Source organism: Leptopilina heterotoma, unplaced genomic scaffold (assembly GCF_015476425.1).
Source record: "Leptopilina heterotoma isolate Lh14 unplaced genomic scaffold, ASM1547642v1 Lhet_22, whole genome shotgun sequence".
NCBI classification, from domain to species: Eukaryota; Metazoa; Arthropoda; class Insecta; order Hymenoptera; family Figitidae; genus Leptopilina; species Leptopilina heterotoma.
In genome coordinates this window covers 319,624-339,337 of record NW_025110937.1, presented here as the reverse complement: position 1 = coordinate 339,337, position 19,714 = coordinate 319,624, and the positions used below count along the sequence as shown (strand labels likewise).

At 26.2% G+C, this 19,714-nt stretch overlaps 2 protein-coding genes across 5 annotated transcripts in view; one reads left to right on the top strand and one right to left on the bottom strand.

The window, feature by feature from the left end:
• The window catches only part of LOC122501985 (blood vessel epicardial substance-like), a 187,111-nt gene that overhangs the window by 57,069 nt on the left and 110,328 nt on the right, over window positions 1-19,714 (bottom strand). For 3 of the 4 annotated variants that reach the window (XM_043611806.1, XM_043611808.1, XM_043611807.1), the window contains 4 exons: window positions 18,590-18,987; window positions 17,848-18,269; window positions 14,857-15,137; window positions 10,228-10,273 (listed from right to left, as the gene is read on the bottom strand). In XM_043611806.1, the coding sequence (XP_043467741.1) occupies window positions 10,228-10,273; window positions 14,857-15,137; window positions 17,848-18,269; window positions 18,590-18,987 (1,147 nt within the window). Of the gene's footprint in view, window positions 1-10,227; window positions 10,274-10,601; window positions 11,448-14,856; window positions 15,138-17,847; window positions 18,270-18,589; window positions 18,988-19,714 lie in introns of those variants that run through there. The other variant, XM_043611809.1, reaches the window with a different exon arrangement.
• LOC122501991 lies at window positions 1,104-6,241 on the top strand. The gene is made up of 4 exons (XM_043611816.1): window positions 1,104-1,464; window positions 3,755-3,966; window positions 4,931-5,156; window positions 5,846-6,241. The coding sequence occupies exons 1-4, from the start codon at window positions 1,453-1,455 to the stop codon at window positions 6,104-6,106; spliced, it is 711 nt and encodes a 236-aa protein (XP_043467751.1). The 5' UTR covers window positions 1,104-1,452; the 3' UTR covers window positions 6,107-6,241.

The following is a 19,714-nucleotide window of genomic DNA, read 5'->3' as shown; positions in this document are numbered from 1 at the left end:
AAAATCAAAACGACACTGGAACCTCGATTCAATGGACTTTATGGGGGGAGAGAGGAGGAATTTCCATTAAATTGAGTTTAACTATTTTTTAAATTAATCGTTTTAAATTAATAACAGAATAATTTAAAATCGTGAGAATTTTTCCACTGAAGCTGTTTGTAAAAATCGAATCGACACTTGAACCTCTATTCAATGGACTTTCTGGGGAGGGAAAAGAGAGGATTTTTGTCCACTAAATCGGGGTTTCATTGTAGTTCAAAATTAATAACGAAATAATTCAAAATTGAGGGAGTTTTTTATTGAAGCTACTTAAAATCTGGAAAGAAAAGAAGGTCCTTTCTGGGAAGAAAAGGAGAAGGGGCGAAGGTTTTGTCCAGTAAATCGGGATTTGACTGTAATTACAAATTAATAACGCCATAATTGAAAATTGTGACAATTTTTTTGTTCATTGAAGCTACAGAGAAATTGTCAATAGTTTTTTCTTTATTTTTCACTCTTTCAATTAGAGAAATGAAAAAGAAAACACTTTTATTTAAAAATACGAAAAATAAAGAACAAGTTTGTCTAACTTTTAATTTCACTGCGCCTAATAACTAATTTTCCAAATTTTCTCTTTACTCCTCAATACTTTTAAATCTTAAAAAAATGTAAAAACACAAAATTGTTCAATTTCTATTTGTCGACAAAATTTCTGTATTATTATAAACTAATAACTTTCCCGATAAATATTTAAACGAAAATATTCACCGCCTTTCATTCAGACATTAGATTTTTATTGTCCAATCGTAAAAGAACACAAATGTTTATACTTAAAGAATTATAAAAAATATCTTACGTACAAGAATATTAATTATTTTTTTTATTCTCTCAATACTGCATATGAATCTTGCTAACAATATTTTTATTTCCTCAAATTGATTTTCAATTACCATCAATTTAAACAATTTTTCGTCCTTTTTTGGGGTGAAAAAAAATCCGCATAATCTTTTCTACTTTCCTAATGTGCAATTAGAAGAATGAAAGTATAAATACTCCTGAATTGTTAACAAAGAAGAAGAAGATGATGAAAAAAAAGTGGGGAAAATATATAGAAAGGCTTTCGTGTTCTGCAGTTTCAAATGGTTCGTAACTGAATTCAGTTGATTGTCTCTCAAAATTTTTATTATTTTTCTCTTCTTTAAACGCTCAGGGGAAAATTTTTTCAATTGTTTATTTACATATGTGAACTATTTCGGCAGGAAAAAAATTTTTTTGTTCATCTATTAGTGTAATTATTGCCAGAAAAAAATGTTTCGTGAATTATTTGTGTTTTCTTTAGTGATAACGTGACTTTCAGTGAGAAAATTGAAAGAAATTTTATAATGTGGAATTTTTTTCCAGTTTGGAAAAAATTAAAACAAATAACATTGATTTTCTTTGATAATGTCTAGAGGACAATTTTAAATCCATAGGATGCACATAAATGTAAGTTAAAATTATTGTCATAATAAATTTATAATTCAAATTTTATTTTTTCCTCTTTTTTATTTTTTATATTACTATTATTTTTTTTCGTAATTTAAATTATATACAAGCAATTATTAATTTATTTTTTCCATTATTAAAGAATAAAGTAAAAAAATTTTATTTATGATAAAGAATTTCATAATTAAATTTTTTTACTTGTTAATTTAATACATTTTTTATTCATCGTTAAAGTATTTAGTAATTCAAATTTTCTATTTATCGTCAAAAACGTGAATAATTAAATTTTTTAATAGACGTTTAAGAATTTAATAATTACTTTTTTTTAATCGTTGTTAAAGAATTTAATAATCAAATTTCATTTACGCAAAAAATTTCATATACTCCTCTCGTTATAAATTTCTCTATAATTTTAAAATCAATTTAAATTTTTGACTATAGTTTCAATCATTTTTAGTTGAAATGAATATAAACAAATGAAAAATTTTTCTAAAGAAAAAAAGAAGAATAAAAAAATACTGAATTAAATAAATAAATTTTCTAAAGAAAAAAAAGAATAGAAAAATTATTTAAATAAATAAATTTTCTAAAGAAAAGAAATAAGAATAAAGAACAAATTCCATTTTTCATCTAAGCAAAAATAAACGAAAAAAAACAAACTAAATTACCGATCGTTAAACTGTATAATATTGTCGTTTACTCTCGTATTTTCTCGGCAGCATCAGGTGCTTGGAAATTATTTTTTCAACAATATGAGACATAAAAGAAAAAGAGGAGCATCTTTTACTTTAAATATAGTAGCACTTGGTGTAAATTTTCATAATAATTTGAAAAATTAATGGAATAGAAAATTCTAAATACTTTGACCCGCTTATTTTATTTACTTAGTTTCCTTTCTCTGTGAATTTTTAAATTACAGATTCTAATTATTTATTATTTCCTTTTTTGAAAAAATAATTTCTTTTCCTATTTTTATGTTTATTTTTTTCATTGTAAAAAAAATTATGAAAAGTGAATCTGAAAATTACGTCTGGGTCTTAATGAAATATCCAATTTTCGAGTTGACTGCTCTTGATTGTCTTTCATTTTCAAATGAATTTCTTCGAAAGTAACGGTTATTTCGTTATGGAGCTGAGAGTTTATATACTATATATATTCACAGAGGACTTATTTCGAGTGAAAATCGACTCTTTATTGTTATTGTTTTCTCTTATTTTTGTCTATATTACTATTCGAACAACTTAACCCACTTGTCAGTTTAAAAAAAAACACATGACTTATAAATATTTAGCGAAAAATGAATAATATCGAAATTTTGCCTCTTAAATTTGTCTTATAAATTTTATTTCTAAATTTGAGTTCCTTTTTTCGCTATTTTTAGAAGAGTTAATTTTATTCCCCAAAAATTAGATATTAAAAAAAATTTTTTAAATAATAGAAACTAGAAAGTAATTTATTGATTTATTTTTCTAAATAAACAAATCAATGAATAAAATTACTATAATTATAAATTAACGATTATTAAAAATAATTATAACTTTAAATTGGAAAAAAAATTAAATTCATACACTTTAACTTCGATACAGTGGAGTTTATCTTCCTGGGGGGAGGGGATTCCACTAAATCGGGATTTAAAAAAATGAATAAAAGGAATAAAAATACTATAATTGTAAATTAACGATTGTTAAAAAAATTTATCATAATTTTAAACTGGAAAAATTTGAATCCATACACTTTAACGTCAATTTAGTGGAGGGGGAAACATTAATTGTAAATAAAGATTAAAAAAGTTTCTAAAAATTACCATAATTATAAATTAACGATTGTTAAAAATAATTACCATAACTTTAAATTAAGAAAATTTAAAGTCATATACTTTAACCTCCATTCAGTGGCGTTTTTTAAGAGGTTAGGTGGGGGTTCCACTAAACCGGGATTAAATAAATAAATAAAAGGAATAAAATTACGATAATTACAAACTCACGATTGTTAAAATAATAATCATAACTTTAAATTAGGACATTTTAAATTCATACACTTTAACCTCAATTTAATGGTTTTAGGTGGGGGGGGGGGGGTTCCACTAAATTGGGACCCCAGTGTAGTTGAAAATTAATAGCAGAACAATTCAAAAAGAATACATAAATTTTAGCAGACTGTAAATAATTCTTGTTGCAAACAAATAGTTGTAAACAAATAATTGTAAACAAATAAGAGCAAACAGAATATTTTGATTGGAGCAAATAAAAAAATGCAGAGTAAATAAAAATATATTTTTCTTCTCTTTTAGATATTCTGGCTTTTGATAATTTTAATGATGCTAGAAAGGACCACTCAGTATCGTGAACAATACAAGAGGAAAAGGCCTTATAAAATTGGACCACCACGATATAGTAGACCAAAACCATATTACAGACCTAGATGGCATCCATCACCTCGTAAACGTTACAAACCTCCGGCTAGATATTCCTACTATAATACTCATGGACCACAATATTCGAGGTAATTTCTTTTTCCTCTTTTATTTTTTGACACAATAAAGAGAGAGAAAAAAAAGTCTTTTTAAAAAATTCCAAAGACTAATTTGTCAAATATACAGATACAAATTTTGCATAGTGACTTTCTACTATTTTATTGATAGAATATTTGATGTAAAAATTTCAAACTGTTTAACTAATGAGATATTTTGCTATTCTTTTGCTTTTTTATTCTCAATATTCATCTATTATATTTATTTGTATGAGAAAGTTATTTTTTTCACTAATAAAGTAAATTTTTATGAGAGTGAAATTTCGTCTCTTTTTTTCTTTATATAAATATCACATATGTATGATTATGAAATACTAGATTTCTAATAAGCGTAAATCATTTTCACTGTTAATTCACTGATTTACGAAATCGAAGTAATCGACTCATAATTAAATTACAAAATTGTAATAAGATAATTAGTCTAAATTAGTTAAAAATTACTGATTGTTAGTAAAATTTGGCTGAATTTTTGCTTCAGCATTTAATAAAAAATTACTAATTGTTAGTAAATAAATAACTAAGAAAATAGTTAAAATAATTAAATTATTTTTACTATAAAAATTTTAGTAAAAAATATTTCAACAAAAATTAACAATTAGTAAAAACGCAAATTATTAGTAAATAAATCTCTAAGAAAGTAGTGAAATTTGACTAATTGAATTATTTACTATAGAAATTTTAGTAAAAAATAATTCAACAAAAATTAACAATTAGTAAGAAAAATAACTAAACATTAGTAAATAAATATCTAAGAAAATAGACAAATTTAATTAATTGAATAAGTTACTATAAAAATTTTACTAAAGAACAATTCATCAAAAATAAATAATTAGTAAAAAATTATTATTTTATATTATCAACATCATCATTATCAAATATTTTAATTTTCATATCTAACCAAAATTAACTGATTATAATAATTAATGTAATTTTTAAGTCTTCACAGATCTCCATCTTCATATTACATGGAAAATGATTTTATTGATGAACAAAGTCAACATCAACCGTATGTTATAGAAATAGAATTACCAAAAAAATACGGTAAACAGAATAATAGATATTTGGATCGTCATTATGATCGTAATGTATTATACGACGAAGATTATTCAGAAGATGATGAGGATTATGTGCCAAAATTTGGACACAGACGATTTAAATTAAGAGTAAGTAAAAAAAAAAATAAAAAAAAATTTGTTCTCATAGAAATTTTTTTTACATAACATCTTTTTTATAATTTGACCAATAAAATGTTTTTTTATTTTTAAATTTTTGTTACCATTTTAAGCATAAAATTTGTTTAAATTTTTCTAAATGTTTCTTTTCAAAATAATTACAATGAAAAAACAATTTATTTGACTCAAATAATCGGTTATTTGAATCAAATAAATTGTTTTTTCAGTGTTGAGTATAAAATAAATATTTACTTGAATAAATAAATAAATAAAATAAAATAAATTTTATTTAAGTCAAATAAATTGTATTTGCTTCAAATTTCTGAAATTAGTGGATCAAATGCAATTTATTTGACTTAAATATAAAATTTATTTAATTCAAGTAAATGTTTATTAGATATTAATTTTCAAACTTTAGTTAAAACAATTTTTGTTGAATGGACAAAAATTTTCTTTTTGATCAAGAAAAATATTTCGATTACATAAATACTAACAATTACAATTGTTATTAATATTATTAAAATTAGTATTATAATTAATATTTTTTTATTCTTATAATTTTAATATTACTATTATTATCTTTATTATCATTATTATCATTATTATTATCGTTATTATCATTATTATTATCGTTATTATTATTATTATTGCTAATATAAAAATATATTCATATTTTATAGGGAAACAACAAGGGAACGAGTCCAAAATTGAGAATCAAAATTTCCAGAGTCGATCATAAAGACGAATCGGAGGAATTAAATTCCCAGGAGTTAATGAATTCTATGTTAACACTTCAAGGAACTAGAGTTGCTCCCACCGAACATGAAGTGTCTTCTGAAATTGATTGGTTCTCATCTCAACAACCACAAATTTTCCCAACTGTAGAAAACAATTTAGCTACATCACCAATTTTTGATTTTCGACAAACACACTTTGAATAATATATCCAAATATTCGATTTTCAAAAAAAATATAATAATATATTTATTTAATTTAAAACTCTAAATTTAATTAAACTTAAAAAAATCTATTTATTTAATAGAAAAAAACTGTTTAAACGATCAAATCTATTGAAAATAAAAAATTTCAATTAATTATAGTTTTTTTTATTAAATTTTGAATTATTTTTTAATCACTTTTAAATTAGTCTGAAATTATTTTAAAATTTAAAAATTTTCAATTAATGAATTTAAATAACCATCGTTTTTCCTTGTTTTTTTATTTCTAACATAATAGTCAACGAACATATAATAATATAGTCATTCGTAATAAATAATTATTGCTTATAATAATTAATAATTATTATACAGTATTTTGTTTGTTTGTTTTTTTTTTCTTTGTAACATGGTTTGCACAACATCGATAACATGCGCTCGTTTATTTTCCATACAATATTTTTTTCTTGGGAATTTACATTTTTCTGAAAAATTCATTTTATTTATTTATTTTTTTCTGTTGAATTCTCTAAACGATAATATTTATATTTATACAAATTTTTTTTTCTTTCACGATAGAAAAATATTGATATAGAAAATTTTCCGATTTACCGACTTAATACTTATCGACTTACCGACCTAGATTTTTATTAACCTGCAGCGCGCAAAACTATATCGATTAAGCGACATTTTACTAATAATAATTGCGTTGAAATAACTGCATCTGTGCAAAACTTAACAATTTATTTATTTACTCGACTTCGTAACATTTATTTTTATCGACTGTTAATAAATGTTAAACTGACCGATTGTTAATAAAAAAAAAGATAACGGACTTATTTATCGATTGTTGATAATGAAGTACAACCGATTTACCGACAGTTGATTTAGATTCTAAAATTATCAAAATAAAAATGTATTGATAATGCAAAAAAATTACCGACTTGCCGACTTTTATCGACTGTTGGTAACCTACCGACAAATTCTATAAAAAGAAAGATAAATTAATTTAGATTTTAATAACTCTAAATTAATTCATGATTTTTTACTAATTTTGACGTTTGAATTTCAAAATAATTTCTTAATTAATATTTATAAAACTAATATATTAATGTTAATAAATCAAAATATAAATAAAATTTTTTTTACACTACAGCGAAACCAAAAAATTTTATTATATTCGTTGTCTGTAATTTTCGACTATTTTAAAAATTTCTTTAGTGCTAAAAAGAAAATCTTTGAGAAAAATGTAAAAATCCCAATTTTTTCCATTTTTTGTTCAATATACGATTTTAAATATTTTACAGCCTTTTTTTATTAACATAGGTGCGCATCTAATTTCACGTTCAAGTAAAATCACTACGATTTCATAAATCGTATTTATCTCACCTTTTTCTTATTTTTTTTTTATATTTTGTTTTTTTATTTTAACTAACTGATCATTCATACGCGACGATTATATAAACATAGAAACATACAAACACACATGTTTTCATCTAAATGCTATAATTAATCGCAACGATACTATTACTCGATTAAAATGACGCGTACAATTAATAATTTTGCTCTTTTTCTTTATATAATAATCTACGCTTTATTTTTTTAACGAAGCACTGCGGATTTTTGTGTTTTTTTTAAACTTCTTTACGAAGCATTTATTAAAATTTTTTTTCATCATTTTTTTCATTATATGATAATTTTTTTTTTTTGTCTTAAAACTTATTTTTTGTTTATAAGATAATTATCTCATGCTTCGATTCGAACTTATTTGGGTGTCGATTTGTCGATCCCAATTTTATCTCAGACGCCTTTTTTTTAATAAACTCGGGAAAAAATTTATTTTAAAGAACCAGATTTTACTTTTTTCTTCTTCAAATATTTTCTTCAACAAAAAAAAAAAATTATTTTTTGAAACAAAATAATTTATTAAACTTATTTAATAAAATAAAATTATTATTAATCTTTATATTACTTATATTATTGTTAATATTAATTAAATTCTTATTAATATGAATGTGAATTAAAATAATTAATATTTTATTAAACTTATTTAGTCGGTTCTCAATTCGCTTCATCTCGTTTATGAGAGAACTTTCATACCATCTAGGCGGCAATTTAATGAACTCTATTGGCGCGAAATTCAAAAAAGGAAACATTTAAATAAAATTAATTTGGTTAAATACAAGAAATAATTTTTATTAAAAATTTTCTTTCGGTTAATAATTAATTAAAATAGCTAAATTCAACAGTTTGGTTCAGTGAAATAAACTTTTTCCCTGAGTGTGGATTGAAATTTTTTACAAAAAAAAAAATTACTTTACCTCTTTTTTGTTTTAAATGAGTAATAAAAAAATAATTAAATTTTCACTTTTATATGTATCAAATTAGACATATATATGTATATATATACAATGTTAAATATTTATAACTATTTCAAATAGTTTAGTTTCAATAGAATTGCAATAATGGGTTTTTAAAAAAATATTTTTTATTCAATATTTTTTTAAAATTGCAAATTTTCAAATAAACCTGAAGCGTCTAGATTTAATGACAAACTTATTGGGTAGAGCGTCGTACTCCTTTTTTTTGTTCATTAATAATAATCACAGTCGATGCAAAAATAAAACTCATTTTCCGTACGAATTTTTTTCTTATAATAGAATATTACAAATTGCACTAAAATTTTCTCTCCTTTTCTTTCTGTTTTTCAAAAAACAAATTCGAAAAATTTGCCAAAGAAAAATATTTTCCTTTAATTATTTCATCGTTAATTTGAAATAATAAACACTCAACTAAATATTTTTTATTGTCATGTGAAAAAAGATAGTTAATAATACAAATAACAAGAATAAAAATAAATAATAAATAATAATAAAAATAATAATAATAATAATAATAATTATAAATAATTAATTATTCATTTTTAATTAATACGAAAATTCTTAATTCAATTAAACTTTGAATCCAGTAAAATGCCACACGCATTCCTTTGATAATCTTTCAATAATTGGCCTTCGGTTGAGGAATTTTTCATTAACAATGATTGGATGATGGAAATCCTCTTTGTGCAAAATTTCTCTCATAATAAAATGAAAAATAACTATTTTAATTTCATCGATACAGAAAAAAAATACAAATTAAACAATAAACAATTAAACGATTCCATTATAAATAGATTTTTAATTAACAATTAATAAAACAATTAAAAATTCAAGAATTCGTAGTATGTTTAATTATATCAATCTGACTAATTAATATTTTTATTTAATGTTCATAATTTTCAACTGTATTTTCAAATTAATAACATTAAAAATTATATGGAACAAACGTAATTTGCTTTAAAAAAAAAATTGGAAGTTAATAAAATGAATTGCCTGTTTTTAATCTCTATAATTAACTTTTGATTAATATTTTTTCACATGACAGTAAAAAATAATTCAAATAAAAAATATAGCAGGACGAAATATATTAATAATAAAAATAATGATAATGATAATAATAACAATAATGATAATAATAACGATAATGATAATAATAATGATAATAAAAGCGATAATAGTAATAATAATTATAATAATAATAAAAATAATCATAATAATCATAATCATAAATGTAATTATAAAAATGTTAAAAAGTTTTTTCAATATGTTAAAAACAATAATGAAATTTCATAGAATAAATAAAAAAATTGATTTAATTTAAATAACCAATTACTACTCATGAAATAAATATTAACTTGAATAAAATAATTTTTATTTAAATCAATTAAATGGTAATAATTGCTTTAAATACTGAATCTACTCTTTCAAATACAATTTATTTGAGTTAAATAGAAATTATTCGATGCAAGTAAATGTTTATTTCATAATAGAAAAATAATTGTTTATTTATAAATTTTTTTAAGTGTTTAAATCATTAAAAGAACAATAATAGAAATGTAAAAAAATGATTGTAAAAATAATTTTCCTGAAACAACTAAAATATTTACTGGAAAAGCAAAACAGTGGTTGTTATAGCTAAAAAAAATTTTTTTTGTAGCTAAAATTATAACTGTCATGATGAATAATTTAGTTGTTTCTGATAAATTTTTTCCACCAAAAATTATAAATAATAAAATAATAAAATACCTGGAATGACAGTGCAGCATTGTATAAAGACAATTTGTGATATGAACTGAAATCAAAAAAAGAAGAAAAAAATAAATTAAAATAATATTTAAAAAATGAGAACAATTTTTAAATAATTATGGGTTATTCCGTGTAAAATTTATTCATCAAATTTATATATTTAACTATTTTCTCATTAATTTTTCAATTTAGTTTCAATTTAATTTTATTCAAAATTCAATACAATTTTGAAACATATTAAATTTTAATTAAAAATGATTCAAAATGAAGAAAATAAATTGTTCTAATAAAAATTAAACTATTGTGAATTAAAAATTTTACACCGAATAATTCCTTATATGAGAAGAAAAATAAAATTTATCAAAACGAAACCTAAAATCTAAAAATGATGAATTTCAAGAAAAAAAGAAAATAAATAATTTTCTTAAAATTACGTACAGCCATGAAAACTCAGTCATCGTATCTATACACAATTTCATCTTCACTAGAATTTTCTATTCTACACAATCAAGTTCCTGATAAATTTTTTTTCCGGTATTTCATATCTTTTTAATCGTCGATTATTCGATCATCGACACCGCCTTACTGGAAGGTCATTATAAATTAGAGTCTAGTGATCACTATATTACGTTATAGCGGAACGTAATTCGCGTTGCGGAAGAAGATGATTGATCGCCTCTTTTTATCGAATGAGGGTCAAGTTGCACGTCAAACACTTTTATATATATATTTACGTTCTTTTTTTCACCGTCTCTCTTATTTTTTTTTTTTTTTTTTTTTTTTCTTTAAACTTCATTGTTATATTTTTGTAAATAAGATTTCTACTCCGTCAAAACACGTTTCTAATTCACTGCACATTTATACTTTAAAAAAAGAAAAAGAAGAAAAATTGTCATCTTCTTATTTATAACTTTATCGTCTTTTTCGTTTATTTTTGTTTTTTGTATCAACAAATTCCTTTGTTGAATATGGAATTCGTCTTGGCACTGTTAAAAAAAAAAGAAAATGAAACCGGATCACATATTAGGCCCAACGTCGCATACGTGAACGTTGTTTCTTTTGTTAAAGTTTCACTAAACGATGAATCTAGTAACGAAATTTGCAGTTTTTTTATTAACAAGACGGGGCTAGGCGGCACGTTGTGGTGACAACGACAGCAGTGGCACACTTGCGGGGCCTTCCCCGTCGAGCGACCGTCATACAGGTGTCTCAAATGTCACCTGGAATTTTAAAAATCACTTTTTCAGGAAGCAAAACACAAGACGGTAAGTGCTATTCATTATTGTTATTGTTTACGGTAAGTGCAACTCATAGTAATTATAATTAACAGTAACTGTAACTCCAAGTGCTATTGACGGTAAGTGAAATACTAACAACAGTGTAATGACAGTAAGTGATTACACTTACTGTCATTGACGGTAAGTGCTATTTGCTATTGTTCTTATTTACGGTAAGTGCAATTCATCACAGTAAAAAGTAAATCTTAATTTAAGAGCTGCCTTAAATTCAACACTGTCTGCTATAATGTTAAAGGATACGAAAAACGTGCGTAAATTCAACATTGACTGTCTTAAAAATGTTGCATCTTAATTTAAGGCAGCTTTCGTGCCTTAAAATAAGATTTTCTTTTTACTGTGATAGTAATTATAATTTACAGTAACAGTAACTGAAAGTGTTATTGCCGGTAAGTAAAAAAACTAACAATAGTGCAGTGACAGTAAGTGATTACACTTACTAAAATTATTGACGGTAAGTGTCAAAGTACAAAATAAACAAAAACAGTAAGTGCACTTGATAGTATGTATAATTAACAGTAAGTGCACTTGATAGTATTTACAACTAACAGTAAGTGCACTTGATAGTATTTACAACTAACAGTAAGTGAACTTGATAGTATCCACAAAAACAGTAAGTGCTCTTGATAGTATCTACAAACAACAGAAAGTTTACTACACAATATTTACCATAACAGTAAACTGACATTTATTGTATTTATTATCAGCAGGTACAGCAAAAAAAAAATTACTAACAATAAGTGCAAATAAAAAATTTACCATTAACAGTAAGTGCACTGCATAAATGTCTGATTGATAGAGTGCATTTAATTATTTTTTTACTGAAAATAAGTGCAATATGTAATTTACTATTTACAGTAAGTATACTGTACAAATTTTGTGTTCACATTAGGTGCACTATATGACTTTCCACTGACAGTAAGTGCACTACATGATTCTCTTGTTGACAGTAAGTGCAATTACTGTGACCAGTAAGTGCACTATATAATAATATTCATAAGGAATAGTAAGTTGACTAAATTCGTAACTATTAATGGTACAAATAGGAAATATTTACCGTTAACAGTAAGTGCAATGCAGTTTACTCAGTGTCCCTTATAATTTCTAGCGTCTTCGGCTATTCTAGCTGGCTGAACCACTTTCATAAAAATGATCGATTTTTCGCAAATTTCATAAAAGTGGTTTTTTTAACCAAAGGGCTGAGATAAAAAATTGGGTAAAGTGTTTTTGAAGAGCCCAAAAATAATTAAGCTAAATTCCATAAAAAAGAAGAAAAAATGTTCGAAATAAAAATTTCGATTTTTCGCAAACATAAAAGTAGATTTTTTTAACCAAAAAATGAGCACTAATTTTTGACACAATAAAAATTCATTTTTATGAAAGTGGTTCAGCCATCCTAGCAGAACTCTGATTAGTTACTGGTAACGGTAAGTGTTATACAAAAGAAATACTTTTACTCTACTTCAGAATTAACTATTAACATCTGCTAACAATAACAATTATCACTGATGAAATTTGCAGTTAGTATGAATAATGAACGGTAAGTGATGACAGTAAGCGTTACTGTTGACGGTAAGCCAAGTGACTGTATTTACCGTCTTCAGTAAGTGAATCCAACAGTTACTATTTTGTCAATATCAGTGTTTTTGTGGTGCTATTAACATTTTCTACTACAAGTTTTATTTTATCAACAGTACTCAACACACGGTAAGTCACCAATGGTAACTTACCGTCATTCTCTAATGATAATTGTTGATTTAATACAAAATGGCTCAGAATGGACATTTGGCAACAAAAAATGAAATTTTTTCCTTTTAGAAAAATGAAAATGCAATTGAAAGTGCAATGACGAAAAAATCGACAATAACTGAATTTAAACGGACGGTAAGTGCAAATTGTTAATTCTACACATTATTTGTAATTCTTACAAATGTTTCATTTCGTACTTCCTTAAAAATATATTTGAACTTTTTAATTAAAAAAATCATTGATAACATTACTGTCTAAAAAGGAAAAAATATTTTGAAACTACTGTCGAAAAAAATAAAAAAAAAAAAAATAGAGTAATGAACAAATAGAAATTACTGCTGTCGAAAAAAATACACAAAAAAATAGAAATAAACTAGAAAAAAGGAAAAAAATTACAGAGTAATAAACCATTGAAACTACTGTCGAAAAAAGAGAAAAGAATATAGAGTGAAGTGAAACATTTTTATGAATTATATCTAGAGGCTTCGGGGGTGAATAGATTATGAACCTAAGACGTCAACTAACGAAGAACAGAAAAAGATCCTCGACCCCTCGTGTTTAAACTTTAGAGATATTTTCTTTTTCCACTACTTTTTTTTTTTTAACTCGACTCCTTAACTAAAGCACTCTCAAGTCTATCTTCTTTCTTTGTTACAAATACGCATCATTTCCCGAGACATTTAACACAGAAAAGAAAAATTTTGTCAGTTTCTTTCTTCTTTTCCGCACTCTTTATCACTAGATATATGTATTCAAAGAAGTTGAAAAAAACGGACAGAAAAAGAACCGCCTTTAATTTCAAAGAAAAATACCGTTTCTGTCCCAGTTTCAGTTCATGTCCCAGTAGTCGTCCATTTTTTAAAGATGATTTTTTTACAACAACGTAAATTAATTTTTTAAAATAATTTAATATTTATACTGATTTCAACTCTGATGTTAGATTTGAAAAATCTAAAATGGCGGATCTAATATGGCGACCAAGAAAATTATAAATTAGAAAGATTTGCTGGAGAAATCTTCAACAAATCTGCCTAATATAAAATTTTTTTATTTGTAAAAACCCTCAACTAATAAATATTAGTTGAGGGGTTTTAGAAATAATAAATTAAATCTTTCGTTAAATTAAAAATTCAATATGGCGACCGAATATGGGGGTAAATTAAAAATTTATATATAAAATATTAAGATTCTTTTTAATAATTGAATTCTTTTGGGATTCTTAAAATTTTTCAAACTAATAATTAATTATTTTTAACTAATTCAGATTTAGAGAGTTTAATGATAATAATAATTATCAATATTAATTCTATAAATTATAATTGATAATTCATAATTTAATATTTATAATTTATAATTATAATTAATAATTAATAATTAATAATTTAATATTCTCTTTTTCTTCGCCAGTTAGTTGTTATTCTCCAACAATATAAAATTAATGGGATCTTTTTCTTTTCCTCAGAAGAAACGTAATTGAATAGAGTTAAGGGGTACAAAAAAGAAATATATATATATAAAGATTTTCCATTGTGAAGACAAAAATATAAATGAGAAAATGTTGTTGGTAGTTTTAAAAAAAACTCACCTCTCTGACGGCTTTTTTCGAGCGCTTCCTCTCGAGTTTCGGAGTCTGTGGCAGTAAAGTATAATCGCCACTGGCACCACCGCTTCGTTGTCGCGATAAAGCTTGATGCGAGGAGCTTGAAATTCGCGGAGGTGGCGAAAACTGGATACCCTGAGGTAACATCGAATACCCCGAATATCCGGCATAGACACTTGGAGTTTGGGTGAATGGCGAAGTTGACGGAAAATGATTCGCTACCACCGGTGCCCAATATTGGTGAGAAAATCGTGCCGGTGAACTTTCTGCAAAAAAGAAAGAAAGAAATAATCCGATTAGATTAGATTCATTCTTTTCTACTGTAAAATTCAAATTTTACACGTCAAATTAAATCCACCGGTTTTTTTTCAAAGAAAAGTCTAATTAAAATTTTGTCAAAAAAAAATAATTCTTGATTAAATTGAAATTCAATGTTACCTATATATTACATTCCCTATTCTCTTGGATTATGTAAAATAAAAGCGAGGTAGCAAATAAACTGCGAGAAAGATAAAGCCGCAGGAATATTGGATTCGCACATATACAACTTTTGCAAATACATATATATATATATATATGTAATTTTTTTTTCTTCTTTCTCAAAAGCGCGAGAGAATATTGGAGCAGAACGAAACGATAAAAAAAAGTCTATAGTTACGTGATTTTGAATTTTGTTTTGAGTGTATTAAAAGCATGCTTTTCAACATTTATTGCGTGATTGGGTTTTGCTCGATCTGGAAAATGTTACGTTGATAAGGTTCAATTTAATGTCATGCACACGCCGTACCTGGCACTTATACCTTTCTACAGTTCAATAGACCAGATTTCTTTTCTAGTTTCTTCCTCCCGAAGTTGCATGACACCAATACCTCATGTTTTCTTTACACTCTTCACTTTTCTTCTCTCTATATATCCACATATCTATTTAAATAAAATGCAAATTTTTTTGAATTCTCTTTCTTCGTCTCGCTACTTTTTCTTGATAATAAATTTCAACAGATCACGAGGCTTTCAAGATCATCATCATACATACTCAAGGTCTGGTTTTCTATTCATTTTCTCGGGTCAAGGCCTAGAGATTGTGTTTTTAATAAAAAAATCATTTTTTTATTATCTGGACGGTAAGTGCTGGTGGTGACAATTATTATAAATGATTTATAATTATTACTGCTGTATGAATAATATCACTAAATTATGTAGTTTACTTATTAAATGCAGTAAATACAGTAAAAAATAGCTTGGAGAAGGTAAGTGCTAGTAGAGGATATTACCCTCAACGGTAAGTTTTCTATTCACTTACATTTTATTTTGCCTACAAATTGTATTTTTAAAAAACAAATACTAGTTTCCAATTGCTATAAGTTTTGTAGTCGCAACGGTAAGTTTAGCTTTTTTTAACTCTATGGACGGTAAGTGCTTGTGGTGACAATTAAAACGAATGATCTGTAATTATCACTGCTGAATGAATAGTAACATTAAATTGATAAATTTACATACTAAATGTAGTAAATACAGCAAAAAGTAGCTTGGAGACGGTAAGTGCTATTAGAGGATATTACCCTCAACGGTAAGTTTTCTATTCACTTTCATTTTATTGGGTCAATGCCTAGAGATTGTATTTTTAATAAACAAATAATAATTTTTTATTGCTATAAGTTCTGTAGTCGCGACGGTAAGAGTTAGTTTTTTTTAACTCTTTGGACGGTAAGTGCTTGTGGTAAAAATTATTACAAATTATCCGTAATTATTACGACTGTATGAATACTAACAATAAATTATGAATTTTACTTACTAAAAGGAGTAAATACTGTAAAAAGTACCTCTGGAACGGTAAGTGCTATTGGAGAATATTACCTTTGATGAAATGTACTAGTGTTTGTCACCTACCATCACGGTAAGTGCTGTAGGTGGAAAAAATTAATTCCGATAAATTTTACTAATTACAGTAAGCACCATCGGTAGAAATTTTAGAAAATAAATTGCTTTCGAAGGATATTACTAATGACGGTAAGTGGCGATTGCTACTAGTCAATATAGCCAGTAAGTATAACTAGACAGTATAACTATTAGGTATTTGAAGTAAAAATTACCAATGCCTATAGTAAGGGAACCAAAATACCGAAATTTTTTACTAAGGTATCGACAAAATTCTATGAAGCGGTAAGTGCTAATAGAAAATATTACCCTTGACGGTTAATAATATATTTTGTTGCCTTTCTTCACGGTAAATACTAACAGTAGAATTAATTATCGCTGATATTTGTTTGTATTCACAACTTTGTCGGACGAAATTTTGAATATTAAGTGCTATAGGAGAATATTACTCATGACGGTAAGTGACAGCGATTATTGACATTAAGTTAGAATAGCAGTAAGTAGTAAGTACTTGCATTAAAAATTATTATCGACAATATTAAGGGAAGTACCGAAATAAGCACGTACTGTCCGTTGGACGGTAAGTATATGCGCTTACCTTCCAACAGACGGTAAGTGCTTAAAGTGTATATAATCCATAACGGTAAGTGTCAACTTTTATTACCTCCCTTATTTTTTCTTTTATTTATTATATTAGTTGATACCTTTACGGTAAGTGCTAACGGTAGAAAAATTACGGTCACTTACCGTGTAGAGTGACGGTAAGTATAAAAATTTCTGGTGCTTATACTAAGCCTACCAAAGTAAACCCCAAGGGTATTAGTTCCAAGAAACGGTAAGTGCTATAATAGGATATTATCAACGACGGTAAGTACATTCCTCCAAAATGTCAAGCAGCGACAAAAAAAATTGGACGCGCAGGCGCGTAGCGTCTGCGCGGACATTTTTTTTGTCGCTGCCATCACCTTATCTACAATTTTCCACTTTAATCCCGCTTCTCACCAACAATAAAGTTAATTTTTCGCGAAAAAGAAAGAATAAACGGAAAAAGAAGAGAAAAAGAATAAAATTTCCAAGAATTGCATAAAAATTGAAACTTACTGTCACTGCGAGCGTTGCTGTATCTTCTGTGGGCTTTCCACGTCGTGGAACGAACTCTACCGGCAGTTTCTGTATTCACAGCGTCGACACTGAGACTTCGGGCGACACCACGATAGGGATTCGAAACGGCGTGTTCGTGTGCGGCGGCAACACCCGCCAGTTGTTCATTAAGGGCGTACAATTTTGATGTTATATCCTTTCCAATGAGTGTATTGATGACTACTTTCAATAGGGGCCTGTGCCTCAATACCCTGAGGAGTTTTAATCTCGTCCAACAAATATATGTACTCGACTCCTCAGCTCTAATGGTGACCTGGAAGACATCGTCGAGATTCTCATGGGTCGCCTCCCATTCCGGAGAGTCCACGAATTGATACTGTCTCACATAGTGCAAATGCGTTCCGTCGCACGTCACCTTTAACCTAAATTATTGTCTTTAGTTCAGTATCGTAGTAAATAAATAAAATAATTAAAATAACTAAAATAATAAATAAAGTAAATAAAATAAGAAATAAAATATTAAATAAAATAATAAATATAGAGAAAAATAGAATAAAAAATTAAATACCATAAAAGAAGAAAAAGAAAATACAGAAGAACGAAATAATTTTTTAGTGGGGTACCAAAATACCCCAAATTACTAATTAGGGAGTCTAGGGTTAAATTAGAAATAGTTTAGGGAATTATGAAACATTTTCTTGTGTACCAGGAGCAAAGAAAAGAATAAAAAAAAGTAACTTACTTGCCACGAAGGAGTATCGATAGCCTCTCGTCAGCCGCACTGACACCCTCAGTTGCGTAAGTTTGACCAGGATCTAATTTCAAAATTCTCGCCTCCTTCGCAAGTTCTTGAAAATGCTTTTTGCTGACTTTATAGGGTTTAAAGAGTTTGAGATATAATTCAGCGAGCTCGGGACTGAGTGCCGGTGGTAAAAATCTACAGGCCAAAATAAGTGAGTGGATTCCATTGAGTAGACCTAGAGCCAGACACCAGAGCATTGCGTCTAATGCACAAATTGTTATTCCCGCCCAGAGTGCCGACAACATAAATCCGGCAGTTAGAAATGTTCTCAGCGCAAGAATGGACGCCTTAAAAGATCTCGGAACAAGAAAAGCTGCTGCGAAGAAAAGATTTGCTGCCTGAAAAGAAAAAAAATACTTAAGTCTTTACCATTTTAGACAACATTCAAAAAAAAATTTTTTTATACTTTAAAGAAATTATTTTTATACTTTAAAGAAATTATTTTTTATACTTTATAAACTAAAATGATTATACAAATTAGCGAATAAGCAAAAATAATAACACAGTTCTGCAAAAATCGACTTTTTTTTATTTTATTTTTACCCAAAAACGTATTTTTGAGGGTTACCAAAATATTGTTTTGATTATGAGATATTTTAAAATCAAGAGGTCTTAAATTTAAGCTTGAAACGTACAATTTAAGATCTTTATGCACAAGACAAAAAAAGTGGAGGATTTTGAGAAAAGTGGGGGTAAAGATTTGAAAAATTTCTTCTTATCGTTATTATTGACATTGTATTCGTTTTCAATGTATTTTTGCCCTCTGAACACGATCCAGGGTTCCAAAAATTTCCAATAGGTCAGGTTTTCGAAAAAAGTGGGGGTAACAACCCAAAAATCTTGTTTTGCGGGGTCTTTACTCCAAAATTTTCTTAAAATCCTCCTTTTTATTGTTGATTTTACTCATGTGGATCTTAAGGCAGTACGCAAGGCTAAAAAATAGACGATTTTGAAAAAAGTGGGGGTAAAGACCCAAAAAAATAAATTTATTAATTATTTTTAATATGGGAGTCGTTTCCAATGTATTTTCGTCTTCTGAACACGATCCAGGATCCCAAAATTGTG